Source organism: Rhinoderma darwinii, chromosome 7 (genome assembly GCF_050947455.1).
Source record: "Rhinoderma darwinii isolate aRhiDar2 chromosome 7, aRhiDar2.hap1, whole genome shotgun sequence".
Lineage (NCBI taxonomy): Eukaryota > Metazoa > Chordata > Amphibia > Anura > Rhinodermatidae > Rhinoderma > Rhinoderma darwinii.
The window spans coordinates 27382717-27399849 of record NC_134693.1 but is presented as its reverse complement, the minus strand read 5'-3'; the positions used below and the strand labels follow the sequence as shown (position 1 = coordinate 27399849).

Below are 17133 nucleotides of genomic sequence, written 5' to 3'. Positions count from 1 at the left end.
TTGCGGTGAAGAGAGGAGAGGGGGCCGTTAAATTACAGCCCCCCTCCTCCTCTCTCCACCCCAAACTGTACATTATGGGGCAGCTATGGTGGGAATTATACTGTATGGGGGCAGCTATGGGGGCATTATACTGTGTGGGGGCAGCTATTGCATGCATTATACTGTGTGGGGATAGCTATGGGAGCATTATACTGTGGGGGCAGCTATGGGGGGCAATATACTCTATGGGGGGCTGATATGGGGGCATTATACTCTATGGGGAGCTGATATGGCGGGGGAATTATACTGTATGGGGAGCTGATATGGGGGGCATTATACTGTATGGGGAGCTCATATGGGGGGCATTATACAGTGTGGGGCTGCTAGGGGGGCATTATACTGTATGGGGGCAGCTACGGGAGGAATTATACTGTATGGGGGCATTATACTGTATGGGGCAGCTATGGGGGCATTATACTGTATGGGGCAGCTATGGGGGGAATTATACTGTATGGGGGCAGATATCGGGGCATTATACTGTATGGGGCAGCTATGGGGGCATTATACTGTGTGGGGGCAGCTATGGCGGGCATTATACTGTGGGAGGGCAGCTATGGAGCATTATACTGTATGGGGCAGCTATGGGGAGCATTATACTGTGTGGGGGTAGCTATGGGAGCATTATACTGTGAGGGGCAGCTAGGGGGGGCAATATACTGTATGGGGGGCTGATATGGGGGGGCTGATATGGCGGAATTATACTCTATGGGGAGCTGATATGGCGGGGGAATTATACTGTATGGGGAGCTGATATGGGGGGCATTATACTGTATGGGGAGCTCATATGGGGGGGCTTTATACAGTGTGGGGCTGCTAGGGGGGCATTATACTGTATGGGGGCAGCTATGGGGGGGAATTATACTGTGTGGGGCAGCTAGGGGGGGCATTATACTGTATGGGGGCAGCTATGGGGGGGAATTATACTATATGGGGGCATTATACTGTATAGGGGCAGCTATGGGGAGCATTATACTGTGTAGGGGTATTATACTGTGGAAGCAGCTATGCGGGGCATTATACTGTGGGGGCATACATGGGGGCTGTTGGGCAAGGCGGCTGGGCATAGGCACGTGCTGGGGTCTGGTGGTGTTGGAGAGGGGTAGGGGGACCCAAGCTGAATTCTTGCACCAGGGCCCATTAGCCTTTAGCTACACCCCTGGAGGCAATAATTGCGACCAAACACTATAATTGGATATCATCTTTAACAATCTGTAGTAAATGGTCTAACAAAGAGACATTATGGCCTGATCAAAGGAATAGATGAGAAGAAGGGTTGAAATATAATTTGCGCCTGCCTTAGATATATTTGTCAAAAAACACAAAACAAACTCAAATGTGACCCTTACATTACAGTTTTGTAGCGATACTCAGACTTGTCATAAAAACATGGTCAGTGTGAATTAAGCTGGGTCCCCAAAAAATGTTGGGGTTACTGATTCCTAAGAATTTTCTTGTTTTCAAGATGGTGGCGGTCCCATCTTCTGAATCTCCATTGATCACACTTAACATTTCTGATTTACCCCCTTCTATTATGGAGCATATCGACAGGGGTTATCTTAATATGACAACCCCTTTAATTGGGCACTATATGGCCACTGTATAACACCATTATTTTATTTTTTTTACACTTATTTGGGCACCGTATAGAATTATGATTAAAGTGGTTATCCAACAACCCCAAATTGCTACTCATTCCTCTTGTTATATAATAAGAAGGCACTTAATAATAGACCTGAATTTTAAATTATGGACTGAATTACTCATTCAAAATCGGTCACATGGTGCCAGAAACTCTGCCATTTCCTCCTTCTTGATAACGCACCGAAAGGGTATGTGCACGCGTTTTGCGAGACGTCTTTTACGGACGTAATTTGGAGCTGTTCTTCATTGGAGTCAATGAAAAACTGCTCCAATTACGTCCCAAGAAATGTCCTCCACTTCTTTTGACGAGGCTGTAATTTTACGCGCCGTCTTTTGACAGCGTAAAATGACAGGTCGTCGGCACAGAACATCGTAAAGCCCATTGAAAGTAATGGGCAGATGTTTGCCGACGTATTGGAGCCGTTTTTTCAGACGTAATTCGAGGCGTAAAACGCCTCCATTACGTCTGAAAATAGGTCGTGTGAACCCAGCCAAACTGTCTCACATGACTGAGGGTTGTCTTCAGTGGCGTAGCTATAGGGGTCGCAGCGGTCGCAGTTGCGACCGGGACCCTAAGCCTGGGGGGCCCACGGGCCCCCGTTGCCATAAAGCATGTTTCCTAACTAAATCTTCTGTGCCATGAAGCCGGCACTTCCTGGTTACGGTCACATGGTACACTTAGTGTACCATGTGACCGTGTTGTCATGTGACACGTCTTCCAGACAGAGCGGAAGAGTCGGTGCGGAGGACTACAGGTAAGCTGCAGTGTAATGTAATGTATTGTGATGTAATGTAATGTATTGTGTTGTAATGCCTTGTAATGTATTGTGTTGTTTGCGGTAGAGAGGGGGGGGGCGTTAAATCACAGCCCCCCCTCCTCCACCGCAAACTGCACAATACAACTCAATACAGTATAGTACACGAGTGTATGAGAGCGGGGCTGCGACTGTGTAATACAGTCACTGCCCCGCTCCTGAGTCCTGACATGTGCGCGCCGTCAGGATGATGCGATGCGGCCGGCGCTGCACTAATGATCTGCGGCACTGAAGACAGAACATGGCGGGCGCGCTACAAAACACCCCCGTGTTCTGTCTTCGGTGTCTGCGCCGACGCTCATTAGTGCAGCGCCGGCCGCATCACCTCATGCTGACTGCGCACACTTCCTGTCAGGAGCTGGGCAATGGCTGTATTACACAGCCGCAGCCCCGCTCTATAACGACGGAGATCAGAGAAACCTCTCCTCTCCGCCGCTATTCTCCTGAATGCTGCGATCAAAGCTGACTGCAGCATTCAGGGGAAAATGAGAAGGGGGATGCCCCTGGATCGCATCACAGGGAATTCCCTGTGACGCGATTGAGGGACATACCATATATGGGCAGACAGCCCAGGGTCCATTGAAGGACCCCAGGGCTGTCCTACCATATTTCCTGTTGTTAGGGCATACTGAGGTATGTCCTAACAACTGCCTGTGTACTATCTGTACACAGGCTAATGTACTGGCATATAGCTATAGGCCAGTACATTGAAGTTTAAAAATAAAGTAAAAACAAAGTAATGTTAAATTAAAAAAATACACATACACCTTTTTTACAATAAACATTAAAATAAGTCTCAATACATAAAACATACACATAATCGGTACTGGCGCGGCTGTAATAACCTGCACAACAATTTTTGTTGCATCATTTATGATGTGTACGCTGTAAAAAAATAAAAATTGCTTTCTATCACTTAGGCCCCATGCACACGACCGTGCCCGCAATCACGGCCCGCGATTGCGGGCACGGCCAGCCGCCGACTGCCACCCGCATTTTCGGGCCGTGCTCCCATGCAAAGTATGGGAGCACGGCCCGCGAAATGCAAAAGAACAGACATGTTGCATAATTTTTGGAACATTTCTACGGCACGGACACCCATCCGTAGCGCTACGGAAATGTGTCCGCGCTCAATGAAAGTGAATGGGTCCAAAAATGGAGGTTATTTACGGTCGTGTGCATGGGGACTAATTGTGAGGCACAAGGTGCGATGATGAATTTAACCTCAATGTGCCTCACATTAATAGTAATTAACCCCATCATGTACCTTACATATTAACCCATTATGACTGAGAAACATGATGGGGTTAATTACTATTAATGTGAGGCACATTCAAAATTCATCATCACACCTCGCGCCTCACATTAGAAAACGAAACAACTTTTTTTTATTTTTATTACTGTTGGCAAAGTAAACGAAGTATCGGTATCGAAGTCCAAATTTTGGTATCATGACATCCCTACACTGTGGGTCGCGTCCCCCTGGGGGTTCGTGAGTCACTCACCGAGGTCCCGGTTCCAATCAATGCTGGAGCAAGGAGCTGACATCTCCTTGATCCAGCATTCACTGTGCCCTGAGCATTCACTGTGCCCTGTAGCGACATCATCGCGCCTGTCTGCTCCGAGTCACTCATAGCACACACCGGAGGAGGCGAAGGAACGGGGATAGGTAAGTAATTATGCTATTTTTATATTATGCACATATGGGGGCATTATACTGTATGGGGAGCTGATATTGCGGGGGGGGGGGGAATTATACTGTATGGGGGGATGATATGGGGAGCATTATACGGTATGGGGCTGTTATGGGGGGCATTATACTTTATGGGGCATTATACTGTGTGGGGGCAGCTATGGGAGCATTATACTGTGTGGGGGGGGGCAGCTATGGGAGCATTATACTGTGTGGGGGCATTATACTATGGGGGCTGTTGGGCAAGGCGTCTGGGCATAGGCGCGCGCAGGGGTCTGATGATGATGGTGGTGTTGGGGAGGGGTAGGGGGGCCCAAGCTGAATTCTTGCACCCGGGCCCATGAGCCTTTAGCTACGCCCCTAGTTGTCTTTACCCCGTTCGTGTCGGCGCGTCACCAATTACATAACCGCAAGATGCCGGCTCTCTTATCACAACGTCCTGGCACTGACCATCATCAGGACCTTGGGGTCCTTTCTCCAAATTAACCACCACTGGGGATCGCTGTTTAGCTGCATTGCACAGCATAGCCGGCTACGTTTTCAGTACAACGAAGAAAAAGAAAACCCCCAAAAACAGTATCCTATTTTTTTTTAAAAACATATACCAACAGGACACTCTTCCATCAAAACGTATGTGTATGTTACACTTTATGTCTGCACGCTTTTTTCATGTATGGGTCAAACGTGGTATAAATACAGCGACAGTGCAGCCAATAAAACTCGGGGCTGACTTTCTTTTGTGTGAGTGAAATCTTTATTGTGATAGTCTCAGCACATCAGCGAGTGGAAGTAGTCAATTAAATGCTGTTCCTCGTCTGTTATGGGGGCATTGACAATTATGGCGGCACTGACCCTAGTTGTTATGGGGGTGGCCTGTGGCAGGCACAATAGGGGCACGGGTTGTCTCTTATGGGAGAACTAAGGCTGTCTTTATTACGGCGCACCTCGCTGACGCTGTTAAATGGGTTGTTAATTTTGCACTGTGTTCTATCTTTAATATAGAGGCATCTGTATGTCACTGTTGTGGGGGCACTGTGGCTGTCTTTAATATGGGGCACCTGGTTGAAATTTTTAAGTGGGCACTGTGGCTGTCTTAGAGGAACCTGGCTGACACTTTAATGGAGCACTGTGTCTGTCTCAATGAGGCATCTATCTGACAGTAATTTATGAGAGCACTGCGGTTGTCTTTAAATTTGGGCACAACTGACACTGTTATGGGAGCACTATGGCCGTCTTTATTATGGGGCACCTAGCTAACACTGTTATGGGAGCACTATGGCCGTCTTTATTATGGGGTACCTAGCTAACACTGTTATGGGAGCACTGTGGCCGTCTTTATTATGGGGCACCTAGGTAACACTGTTATGGGAGCACTATGGCCGTCTTTATTATGGGGTACCTAGCTATCACTGTTATGGGAACACTATGGCCGTCTTTATTATGGGGCACCTAGGTAACACTGTTATGGGAACACTGGCCGTCTTTATTATGGGGCACCTAGCTAACACTGTTATGGGAGCACTATGGCCGTCTTTATTATGAGGCAGCTAGCTGACACTGTTATGGGAGCACTATGGCCGTCTTTATTATGGGGCACCTAGCTAACACTGTTATGGGAGCACTGTGGCTGTATTTATTATGGGGTACCTGGCTGATATTTATGGGGCCACTATGACATTCTTTCGGATGCACTGAAAATGTGGCATGTGTATATGGATGGAGGGAGTACATTAGGCTATTATTGTGCTTCTCTGCTTTTCCATTTTTAAATACAATACACGTTATTAAATTACCAATAGCTAAAAACCCCAAAACACGTGTCAGGTCGGATAATATAACGTGAAGGAGTCCGCAGTACAAGTGGCTTCCAGCCGTGCGCTGTATATACATTGATACAGTAGTAGTAGTAAGATAGCGATGGAACACCCCTTCACCGTTACTGTGGCAACCGGCTGGTCCCTCCTCTCTTCCAGCTGATTGGACCGCTCCTCCACGGCGCCGCTTTCCACTCTGTTCCGATACTGAACTCAATATCTGATTGGCCACATCTTGGAAACGCGCCATCTGAGCTCAGCTTGATCGAGCTGTAGAACAGCCAATCACTCTTGCGAATGGGAGGGGTTACACAAGTAGGGCAGGGCTTAGATTGACAGCGAAGTGTGTGGTAGAAACGCGAGCGCGAGACGTGCACTGGGAGGCAGGTGCTCTGTGCAGTCACAGGTATGGTGTCACCTTTCATTATTTTATAACTGTACCTGATGTAATGTGCGATTGTTATTATTGTATCATATGCGGCATTTACGCTGGGTGAGAAGATTTAAGTGTCAGCAACCTTCGACACTCCAGCTGTTGTGAAACTACAATTCCCGGCATGCCCTGACAGTCTTTGGCTGGAATAATACAGCCTTTTTGTCAGGGCATGCTGGGATTTGTAGTCTCACATTAGCAGCTCCACAGATTGGAAGTGTCTAGTTAACAATAATACCTAGGAACCCATGGCCATTTGTGTCATATGTCTTGATTCACATGACTTGTTTGTTTTTTTTTGCGATGATGCGATGTGTGTCTGTTGCAGTTTTTTTCATTAACTTCCATTAAGCGCGTCTGGCCCACAACAATTGCATTTGGTGATTCAAGTTCTTCTAGTACAATGAGATGTAAACATTCTGTGTGACTACTTAAAGGGGTTGACCACTTTGGACAAACCATGTCTAGCATCCGATGACCCTGATGAGTGGTAAAGCAGCAACAATTAAGGTGATATGAAGCATTACATGGCACCTAATAAAGTCACTTGGCCCACCATGGCTAGAACTGCGCCCTGTGGAGGCTCTCTGCTTTGGTTGAGGGGTACCAAGTGGGAAACCACCACCATCTGTTACCTCCCCATGTCCTGGTCTAAACGACTACACTTGCACAATGTTAAGAACTTAGTATTTCATGACTTGAGGTACGTGGAGCCCCTGCAATTTCCTACTATGATGCCACTGCAACTCTGTCTGCCGCCATATGATGCTCCATCGTATGCCGATATGTCGAGCTGTTATCCCCTAGAACCAGTTGTTCCAGGGGAGCAAAGCTCCATAATACGGCATGCGAAGGAGCATGCTACAATTTACTTTCAGTTGGATTAATTTGGAATCTGATAGATAATGTGGCAAAATGTTAACACCTTTGCAGTGAATTTTGTTTTGTTCATTTGCTTCCTAAATGCAAAATTAAGCAATTTTCTAAAAAGTCTTCATTAAAAATGTCGTACTATTTTGTTGCTGTAGAGTCTCGGTAAGTCCTTCAACTAGCTGGTTGTCCTGCTGAGGGGAGAAGAGATCCCTAATGGGCTGTAGAATAAGAAATCCGTACAAATGAAAGCTCTACTGATACATAAGCACTAGTGAATGCAGCAGCATCCTGGACACACAGATCTCACTTCTGTCATGTATTACTGGAAGGGACATGTCCACGTTAAAAGTCTGAAACTAGGAGCAGGTTGTAAACTGCATATCAGGGAGTCTGAACATAAATTTGGGAATGAATATTCCAGCCTGAAACTTAACCATTAACATTTGTAAAAAAAATATATAATTTTTTTTTCCATGTCAAAGGTGTCCACAGCCTTTTATATATAACCCCTGTAATCTAATGTCTATGGGCATCTTAACTGTGGGTTCATGTTGTAAGGTTTTATCATTGTGTTATGGAGCATTATTCACACTGGTTTTCTGCTTTCTAGGTTCTCCTGAAACGATGGACGTGATCTTGTACCTGGCTGGCGCACTTGTCCTTTTACTGCTGTGGATCAGGGTGAAGGGCTTTGAATACGTCATTGTGCATCATAGATGGGTGTTTGTTTGCCTCTTCTTGCTCCCTCTCTCGGTTGTTTTTGATGTATATTATTATGTCAGAGCCTGGCTGGTGTTTAAAATGTGCAGCGCTCCCAAGCAACATGACCGGCGAGTAAAAGAGATTCAGGAGCAGGTGAGACGTCAATTTTTTATTATTATTTCTTATATTTTACAGCGTTCTAGAGCATTTCCACCGCTTCAAAGGCCTTTGTTCGATTTTTTTAAAGGGATCGTCTAATTCTGCCTTCCCCATTCTGACAACCTCTACCCTTTTTATTAAAGGGGTTATCTGTCAAAATAATATTGATGGCCTATATTCCGGATAGGCCATCAATATGTGATCCGTGGACGTCCAATTCTTGGTACCCCTGCCGATCATCTATTTGAAGGGATTGTGGCGACGTGGCGTTGTGCTGCGGAAGAAATTAAGGGGAAGCAGCCCTGCCAGAGCGCCATGCTTTCTTTAAACAGCTGATCGACGGGGTACCAAAAGTCCGACGCCCACCGATCAGATATTAATTACCTATCCTGAACCCCTTTAAGTATTTAATATCACTGTATAAATCATAATCAGTCATTTTTGGTTTCTTCAGGGCTGTCACCACTTATCATGGCTCTTACTCGCTTTGTATGTCTAATGCTATAAATAGCATTGTGATTACTGTATTATTACTTTATAATATTATTGCACTATTACTGTAGATCTAGTATACTTTATATACCATTCAAGTTATATAGTCTGGTATAATATTATTACATCCCTGTTTTCCCAGGTGCGTCGCTGGAAAGCTGAAGGGGGTAAAAACTTCATGTGTACTGGAAGACCAGGCTGGTTAACTGTGTCCCTGCGAGTTGGGAAGTACAAAAGCACACATAAGAATATAATGATCAACCTTATGGACATCTTAGAGGTTGACACTAAGAGACAGGTATTTATTAGGACAAGTTTGGTTATTCTCAGGCCCCATTCACATACACACGTATTTGACCTACACACGGTTTTGCATGTACGCCAGAAAAGCCCCTGACATACAGGTGAACATGTACATAGAGCTCCATTAGTCCGGCGGAGTGTCCTTTTGGCCTCCGTCGGCCTGGTTTATGTCGGTATACCTTTTTTTTTAAAGTCTGGAATAGCGTAGTAGACGTTATTCCATCCCGCAAAAAAGTACACTGCACGGTATGCATTTTTTTTTCTTTAACATAGGAGCCTATGGATGACGTATGCCCCTGTATGGTATACATCATGGACTTTTATGTATCTCATGACATATGCAATAAACGGATACCATAAAAGTCTATAGGTGACGGATACCTAATTGTGTCATCTGTCTGCCATAGGATATAATGGTATCCGTTTAATGTGTACGCCATGAAAAATTTCATTAGAGTTCATGACAAAACCGTTAAACGGATACCATTATAGCCTATGGAGGACAGATGCCGCTTTCAGGCATCTGTCACAACCTACTTTTAACGTATACGACAGGCGTTTTTCCCGACGTATACATCAAACGAAACCAAAACACGGGATGTGAATGGGGCCTTAGTCTTTTCAGAAATTCTTAGGCAGGATGCAGTTATGAAAGAATATTCTAATTATTAATTGATACCATATATGATATTTTTTCATGTTTGGTGTCTTTTTAGATTGTACGTGTGGAACCTTTGGTGAATATGGGTCAGGTGACGGCCCTTCTTAATTCTATCGGCTGGACTCTTCCAGTACTTCCGGAGCTTGATGACCTGACAGTCGGTAAGAGCAAATATAAACACAGTAAACCGGGCTTTGTCTCGAATTAAGAGCTGACAAGTGTACATTTTAAGAATTTAGGAGGTGGGCGGTGAAAATCTAATATTTGCTTTTTTATGAAGCCCGGCAGGTGGCTCTTGGCCTTGGAGCAATGGTCGTCAAATAGGAATGGTATAGCTCCATAAGATAAATTTGAGGCATATTTCATTTAGCTTCCTGTTCTGATTTCTGTCAAGTCCAGTGTTATCACAGAGATTATCACCGCGTTCCCATCAATGTTCACATTCTAATAGGCTTGAATAGCGACAATTATTTGTGTATATGTGAAGAAAGTTGTGAATTGCTGGATGGATCTACGCAATGTCTCTGTCATAGCACTGAACTGGACAGAAATCAGAACAGGAAGTGATGTCATCATGAGGACCTGGCAGTAGTGCAACGTTAGGCTGCGGCCTTTACCTGCAGGCACTAATACAGGAAAGTGGTGGTATGAAAAAAAAATAAAAAATGGCCTTTCATATTTCTTCTGCTAGGTCTCTTTTAAAGGGGTAGTCTCATGAAAACAAACCCTTTCCATATACTGTATTCGGTCATATGGATGTCATAGGGTCTACTGATCGGGACGCCCTCTTTGAGCCAGGGCACAGTGCTGACTCGGACCCGTCCACGTATTTACATGGCCAATTCAAATTCAGTGGCCAGCTTATAACTCCACTTTTGTAGACGTGGCTACCCCTGGTGATAACAACTGATCGCTTGGAGCCAATCTGGCTTCTATTTAAAAAAGGGCTGTGAAGAAAGGCCTGTGCAAAGATGGACGTCCCTATAAGATCGAGAGTCGTACCTTCAAATCTGTACTTTCTGGTCTAGGTGGTCTGATTATGGGAACAGGAATTGAATCGTCATCCCATAACTTTGGACTCTTCCAACACATCTGCTTGGCCTATGAACTTGTCCTTGCTGATGGGAGCCTCGTGCGGTGTTCACCGGTAAGACAATATCTATTGTTATTTTTTTATTAGATGTGTATTGTACATTTTTGTACCTTTGGGGTCAGTGTTTTGTAGCAGCTATATAATACATTTTCTTTTTAGACAGAAAATTCTGACCTTTTCTTTGCCGTCCCCTGGTCTTGTGGAACCCTTGGCTTCTTGGTTGCTGCAGAGATAAAGATTGTCCCAGCTAAAAAGTATGTGAAGCTGCACTATGCCCCTGTCAGAGGATTGGAGAAGATCTGCGAGAGGTTTTCAAGAGAGTCCAATAAAAAAGACAACTACTTTGTAGAAGGTTTGGTCTACTCCGCTGATGAGGCTGTAATAATGACAGGAGTCCTGACTGATGAGGCGCAGCCAGACCAAGTATGTAATACTCTGCAATGTCCTGATATTTGCTGCTTTTGTATTTTGTCCCACTTAATGTTTAATAATAATATCAAACTTTCGTGCATTTAAAGGTAAATAGCATTGGAAATTATTGGAAACCTTGGTTTTTCCGTCATGTGGAATCATATTTAAAGAGTAACCAAAGTGGAACTGAGTACATTCCCTTACGCCACTATTACCACCGACACACAAGGAGTATCTTCTGGGAGCTGCAGGTAGGTTTTCTACGTTTTACTAAATCTATGTCTCCTTGAAGACTAAACACACTTTTGTCTGCAAATTTGACTGCAAATTTGTTCCATGTTGCAATTTATCTCATTATTCAGGGGGAAAATTAATGCAGTAACTTTGCCTTTTGATACCCCCTCCCCCCCATTGTGCCTGATCCATAACTGTTTCAACAAAAAGGGTCAGTGCTGCCCATGAAAGGGGCATAGCTGGGTGGGGGGATCGGGCATTGTAGCTGGGTGTGAAGCACCTTAGTTCCAATAGCAAGAGTTAATATTTTAATAAGAACAGGGATACATATTAACCCCTGAGTTAGGCCTCATGCACACTTCCATCACCGTTTTCACGTCCGTTTCTCACGGATCCGTGCGTCCGTTATGGTATACGTGTGGTTTCCATGTGTACTCCGTGTCCGTTCCATGTTTCCGTTTCAAACGGACGTTGTGCTTCCGTTAAAAAACGGAAGGTATTGAACTTCATTTGAACTTGTCACATGTTCCAGTCTGTGAACTTTGGCACGCCCTGCCGTTGCTAGGGCAACGGATCCGTTAAAAACGGACGGCACATGGAAGCCTTCCGTGTGCCGTCCGTTTTTTTTCACTGACCCATTGACTTCTATGGGCCCCACGATCACGGAATCACTGACAAAAGTAGGACATGCTCTACTTTTGACAGAACAGAACAACGGATCCGTGAAAATAACGGAAGTGTGCATGGCCCATTGAAATGAATGGGTCAGGGTGCTATCAGGAAAAAACTGAAGTGGGCATGAGGCCTCAGCATGCCTCGACCTAACCTGGTGAACATGATACCAATTTGGATACAACAAATCCATTTATGCACGACAGCATTCAGGGATTTGTATGTATTACTTTGTGGGGGAGGAGCGCCAAAGCTAATCTACACGCTGCGGAATTGCTGTGGATTTTCACTTCAAATTCACCCTTTGCAATGCATGGGGAGAAATCGGCATTAAAATCTGCCTGTAGCAAATTTAGTTTCAGATTTTCTGCAAAATCTTCGTTGTAACAAATCTGCAGTGTGTAGACTGGGCCTCATTGGTTGCTATGAGGAACAAAGACAGCTTTTGTTTTGCATGAGTCATTGTCGTTTTTTTTTAAACTTATGCAGTTTATAGAGGAGGATTTATAAAAACCTCGCTCCAGGTACAAAATATTTTTGGATTAATTTACCTGCTCATGACTTTGAATCTTTATCTTTAATCTTAATGGGGTAAAGGCACTAAAAAAAGCAACACGTTAGTGATTTAAGGATCTTGTATCTCTGGATTGGTGCAGGAACCAGGGTTAAGGGGGTTTTACACAGGACGATAATTGCCCTGTGTAAACACGGAAGTGATCAGCGGATGAACGATTAAACACTAGATCATCTGCTGGTCGTATCGTTTTAAAAAAGTAAAAGATTATGTGTAAACAGGGAGACGCGCTGCCGACATGATGATAATGTATAGGGACGAGCGATCAGAGTAACGACCGCTCGTCCCCATCCATAGCTCCGTGTGGCAGGAGCAAGCGAGCGCCGATCAACGATGTCTCATTGATCGGCGCTTGCTGCATCGGCCGCTAAAAGGGCCCTAAAAAACGATTAAACAAATGCATAGAGTCCCTAAGGGCATGTCCCCACGTGGCGGATTTCCTCCGCAACTGTCCGCATCAATGCCGCACAGAATCTGCGTTGCAGATTCTGCGGCGGATCTGCCCAAAATGTGCAGTAAATTGATGCGGACTAGCTGCTGCGGACTGCGGGAAAAGTGCTTCCCTTCTCCCTATCAGTGCAGGATAGAGAGAAGGGACAGCACTTTCCCTAGTGAAAGTAAACGAATTTCATACTTACCGGCCGTTGTCTTGGTGACGCGTCCCTCTTTCGCCATCCAGCCCGACCTCCCTGGATGACGCGCCAGTCCATGTGGCCGCTGCAGCCTGTGATTGGCTGCAGCCGTCACTTAGACTGAAACGTCATCCTGGGAAGCCGGACTGGAGACAGAAGCAGGGAGTTCTCGGTAAGTATGAACTTCTATTTTTTTTACAGGTTGATGTATATTGGGATCGGTAGTCACTGTCCAGGGTGCAAAAACAGTTACTGCCGATCGCTTAACTCTTTCAGCACCCTGGACAGTGACTATTTACTGACGTCTCCTAGCAACGCTCCCGTAATTCCGGGAGCCCCATTGACTTCCTCAGTCTGGCTGTAGACCTAGAAATACATAGGTCCAGCCAGAATGAAGAAATGTCATGTCCAAAAAGCAAGACGCATCCACAGCACACATAACATGTGCATGACAGCTGCGGACTTCATTGCGGAATTTAGAATCTCCATTGAAGTCAATGGAGAAATTCCGCCATGAGTCCGCAACCAGTCCGCCACAACTCTGCAACATCCCTTGCATGCTGCGGACACCAAATTCCGCTCCGCAGCCTATGCTCCGCAGCGGAATTTTACACATCGTCTAAACGAACACTGCTAAATAAAAGTGGAAGTCAATGGAGAAACGGCTCCGCTGCGGATTAACGCTGCGGAGTGTCCGCTGCGGAATTCAAGAGGAATTCCGCCACGTGTGTCTTTGCCCTTATAATGAATGTTTAGTTCTGGGTGGACTCAAGCCTTTATATACTCACTTCTGTGATTACATATTAAAAAGATTTGTAGCCATTGATATCTTTGTCCCTTCTGTTCTAGGACATCATTCCATTCGGCAATCATCCAGTGTTCCGTTACCTGTTTGGCTGGATGGTGCCTCCAAAAATTTCCCTATTAAAACTCACCCAAGGAGAGACTATCCGAAAGTTGTATGAGCAGCATCATGTGGTGCAGGACATGCTTGTTCCAATGAAATGTCTTCAGAAAGCAATCAATGTATTCCACAAGGAGATTAGTGTATGTGCAAGACAAAAAAAAATATTTTTATATATATAAAACACATTATTTATTGGAAAAAGTGCTAGTTTCTTAAAGTAAATGTCATCCCTTAAATACCATTTTAATGTTTACCTATAGAATTGATCGACATTTGAGTAATTTTGTCAATTCATTACATTACTTATCTTCTACCAATCCTGACTTTACAGCCTGTATTATAGTCATCATTCTGCAGGCTTCAGAGCTGTAATCTCCCAACATTCCCTAGTGGGTGAATGCCTGTACAGAGCTTGCCGTCTAAAGTTTCATCTGCACTGTACAGTGCCTGGAGTAATCTGTTGTAGGTGAAGACAACTGCCCTACTACATTATGGAAGCTCAGCTAGGATGTGTCTGACAGCAAACGTGTTGACTGTTTCCAATGACGACCAGCATTGTGAATGCAACTCCGGATAGGCTGTTCAACAATGTTTTACACCTTACACATAGATATAAATTTAAACCTCATTCACACACCATGTTTTATTTGGTAGTTCTGTGTCTCCGGTTGGATCCCAAGTCATCCTTTTATTGTGTATATGCTTTTCACAGGTCTACCCACTTTGGCTTTGTCCTTTCCTTCTGCCAAGTCATCCTGGCATGATACATCCCAAGGGTAATGAAGCAGAGCTCTATGTAGATATTGGGGCATATGGAGAACCCAGAACAAAACACTTTGATGCCAAAGCTTCTATGCGCCAGTTGGAAAACTTTGTCAGAGACGTGAATGGGTAAGTTATACATACAATTTGACACCAGTATGTAGTCACCGGTCCAGGCTGCTGTGTAATGCAGCGGTCAGTATGTAGAGGGGGAAGGGACGTGCACAGGTTTTAACACTTTAAGCCTTGATGTGTACTACTTATTTTCTAATACGAAACATTTTAGTAATGAATTTTATGTAATATCGAATTACAAACATTAGGAGATCAGTAGCAAATATCAAAAACTACTAAAAGGTAATAGGAAAAAATGTAGATTTGTTTACACAAACTTATGTGATCAAGCGCTGACTGCTCCGCTCACGTTATCACAGGGGGCAAAGTTTCACATATTGTAGATAACAGGGTAAAGATCACCAGTCAGCAGATTACTCCTATTTATAATGAGGCTTTAGGAACTTTACCCATGGACCCTTTAAACAGCAACACAGTGTCTTTTATGGAAGCCTAAAGGCTGGGTTCCTACAGCGGAGATTTTGCGTGCGTTTTTTAAGCCAAAACCAGGAATATGTGCTGCCGCTCCATTTAAAGTCAATGGGAATGAAGGAAACAGCCGAGCGATGTCCCTATGGTTCCCATAGACATTAGATAGAGCGGCAGCAAACATGCATGACCACCGCTCTATTCAAAATCCGCTTAACCGCAATCAGTGGTAGTGCATGAGCGATGCTGCTCTATTTGTCTGTGGGGCCCGCGGAGACATCCGAGTACAGCGCTCGGCTGCTTCTGCAATAGACTTTGAATGGAGCAGCAGCGCACATTCATGAACGCTGCTCGATTCAAAATCCTCTTCACTGCAATCTAGAGATTGATGGGGGTTGCAGTAGTGGGGCCCCCAGTAATCATACATTTATCACCTACCCTGTTCATAGGTGATAAATATTAATTGTGGGAAATGGTTAATGTTAGCTTATTGGAGGCCCCATCGTTGGGACCCCCATCGATCCTAGTACAGAGGTCCTGAGTGCCCGCCGTTCCTACTCACCACCATGTCCATGGTGAGAAGTTATATAAAGCCGCGGTCGTGTGTGCGCACTTCCGATCCATGCAACTGTATGGGACATATGGAAACAGACGAACGCTCGCACTGTTGCCTTGCAGCACTGAGGTCCTGGGTTCAAATGTGACGAAGGAAATACCTGCATGGAGTTCTCCAGTTTCCCCCCGAACTTAAAATGTTACTTGTGAATAAAAACCTTTAGGTACCAGGACTTGCTTCAATTGGAGGAATAGTGAAATTCCAAGGGAGGGATCTCCACCGTCCACAAGTATACTTAAAGTCAGGGCAAATACAAAATATCTGCCACAAATAAACAAATCTGCCATGTAGTTGTACCATGTCGTCCATTTATGATTGTTCCTTCCTCACCTTCAGTTTTCAGATGCTGTATGCAGACTGTTACATGAGCCGTGAAGAGTTCTGGGAGATGTTTGATGGATCCTTGTATCAAAAGTTGCGGCAGAAGCTAGGTTGCAAGAACGCTTTTCCAGAGGTGTATGATAAAATTTGCAAAGCAGCACGTCATTGAGAGCGAAAGACATATTTGGTACAGATAGTGATTTTCTTACGATTTCTCAACATTCATCTGAAGGACCTTGTATTTTCTGACAACCCCCTAACAACCGTGCCTCAACATTGCAGCATTGGATCCATTGCTGTGTCTAACAATCCAAATTGAAGCGGCCTCATCTCTACAGCTGTCTGGGTTGCCGCTTCCACCAGGGTGCTAGTGACACAACTCTGTAAGCTTAAAGCCACATTTAACCCATGAAGAACTGGTCACTTGCCAGGGCACATTAAAGGGGTTTTCCCGTAATCAATATTTATCACCTATCCACGGGATAGATGATAAATATCTGATCCTAGGGGGCTCCAAATACTGTGACTTCCACCAATCATGACAACAGGCTTACCTTGCCGTTCCTGGGGGCCCCATAGGAATGGAGCGGTAGTGCGCATGCTCGGCCACTGCAGCATTCATTTCTACGGGGCTGCTGAAGATATCGCTCGGCAGCCCCATAGAAATGAATGCTGCGGTGGTCGAGCATGCGCACTACCGCTCCATTCCTATGGGGCCCCCAGGAACGGCAAGGTCAACCTGT

At 45.0% G+C, this 17133-nt stretch overlaps 1 protein-coding gene across 1 annotated transcript; it reads left to right on the top strand.

The window, feature by feature from the left end:
- The first annotated feature begins 6322 nt into the window (after positions 1-6322).
- DHCR24 (24-dehydrocholesterol reductase) lies at positions 6323-16644 on the top strand. Its single transcript, XM_075832150.1, has 10 exons — positions 6323-6408; positions 7919-8163; positions 8804-8959; positions 9681-9786; positions 10654-10772; positions 10878-11141; positions 11237-11380; positions 14091-14288; positions 14861-15039; positions 16406-16644. Exons 2-10 carry the CDS (start codon positions 7933-7935, stop codon positions 16557-16559), a joined length of 1551 nt encoding a protein of 516 aa, XP_075688265.1. The 5' UTR covers positions 6323-6408; positions 7919-7932; the 3' UTR covers positions 16560-16644.
- The last annotated feature ends 489 nt before the right edge of the window (positions 16645-17133 follow it).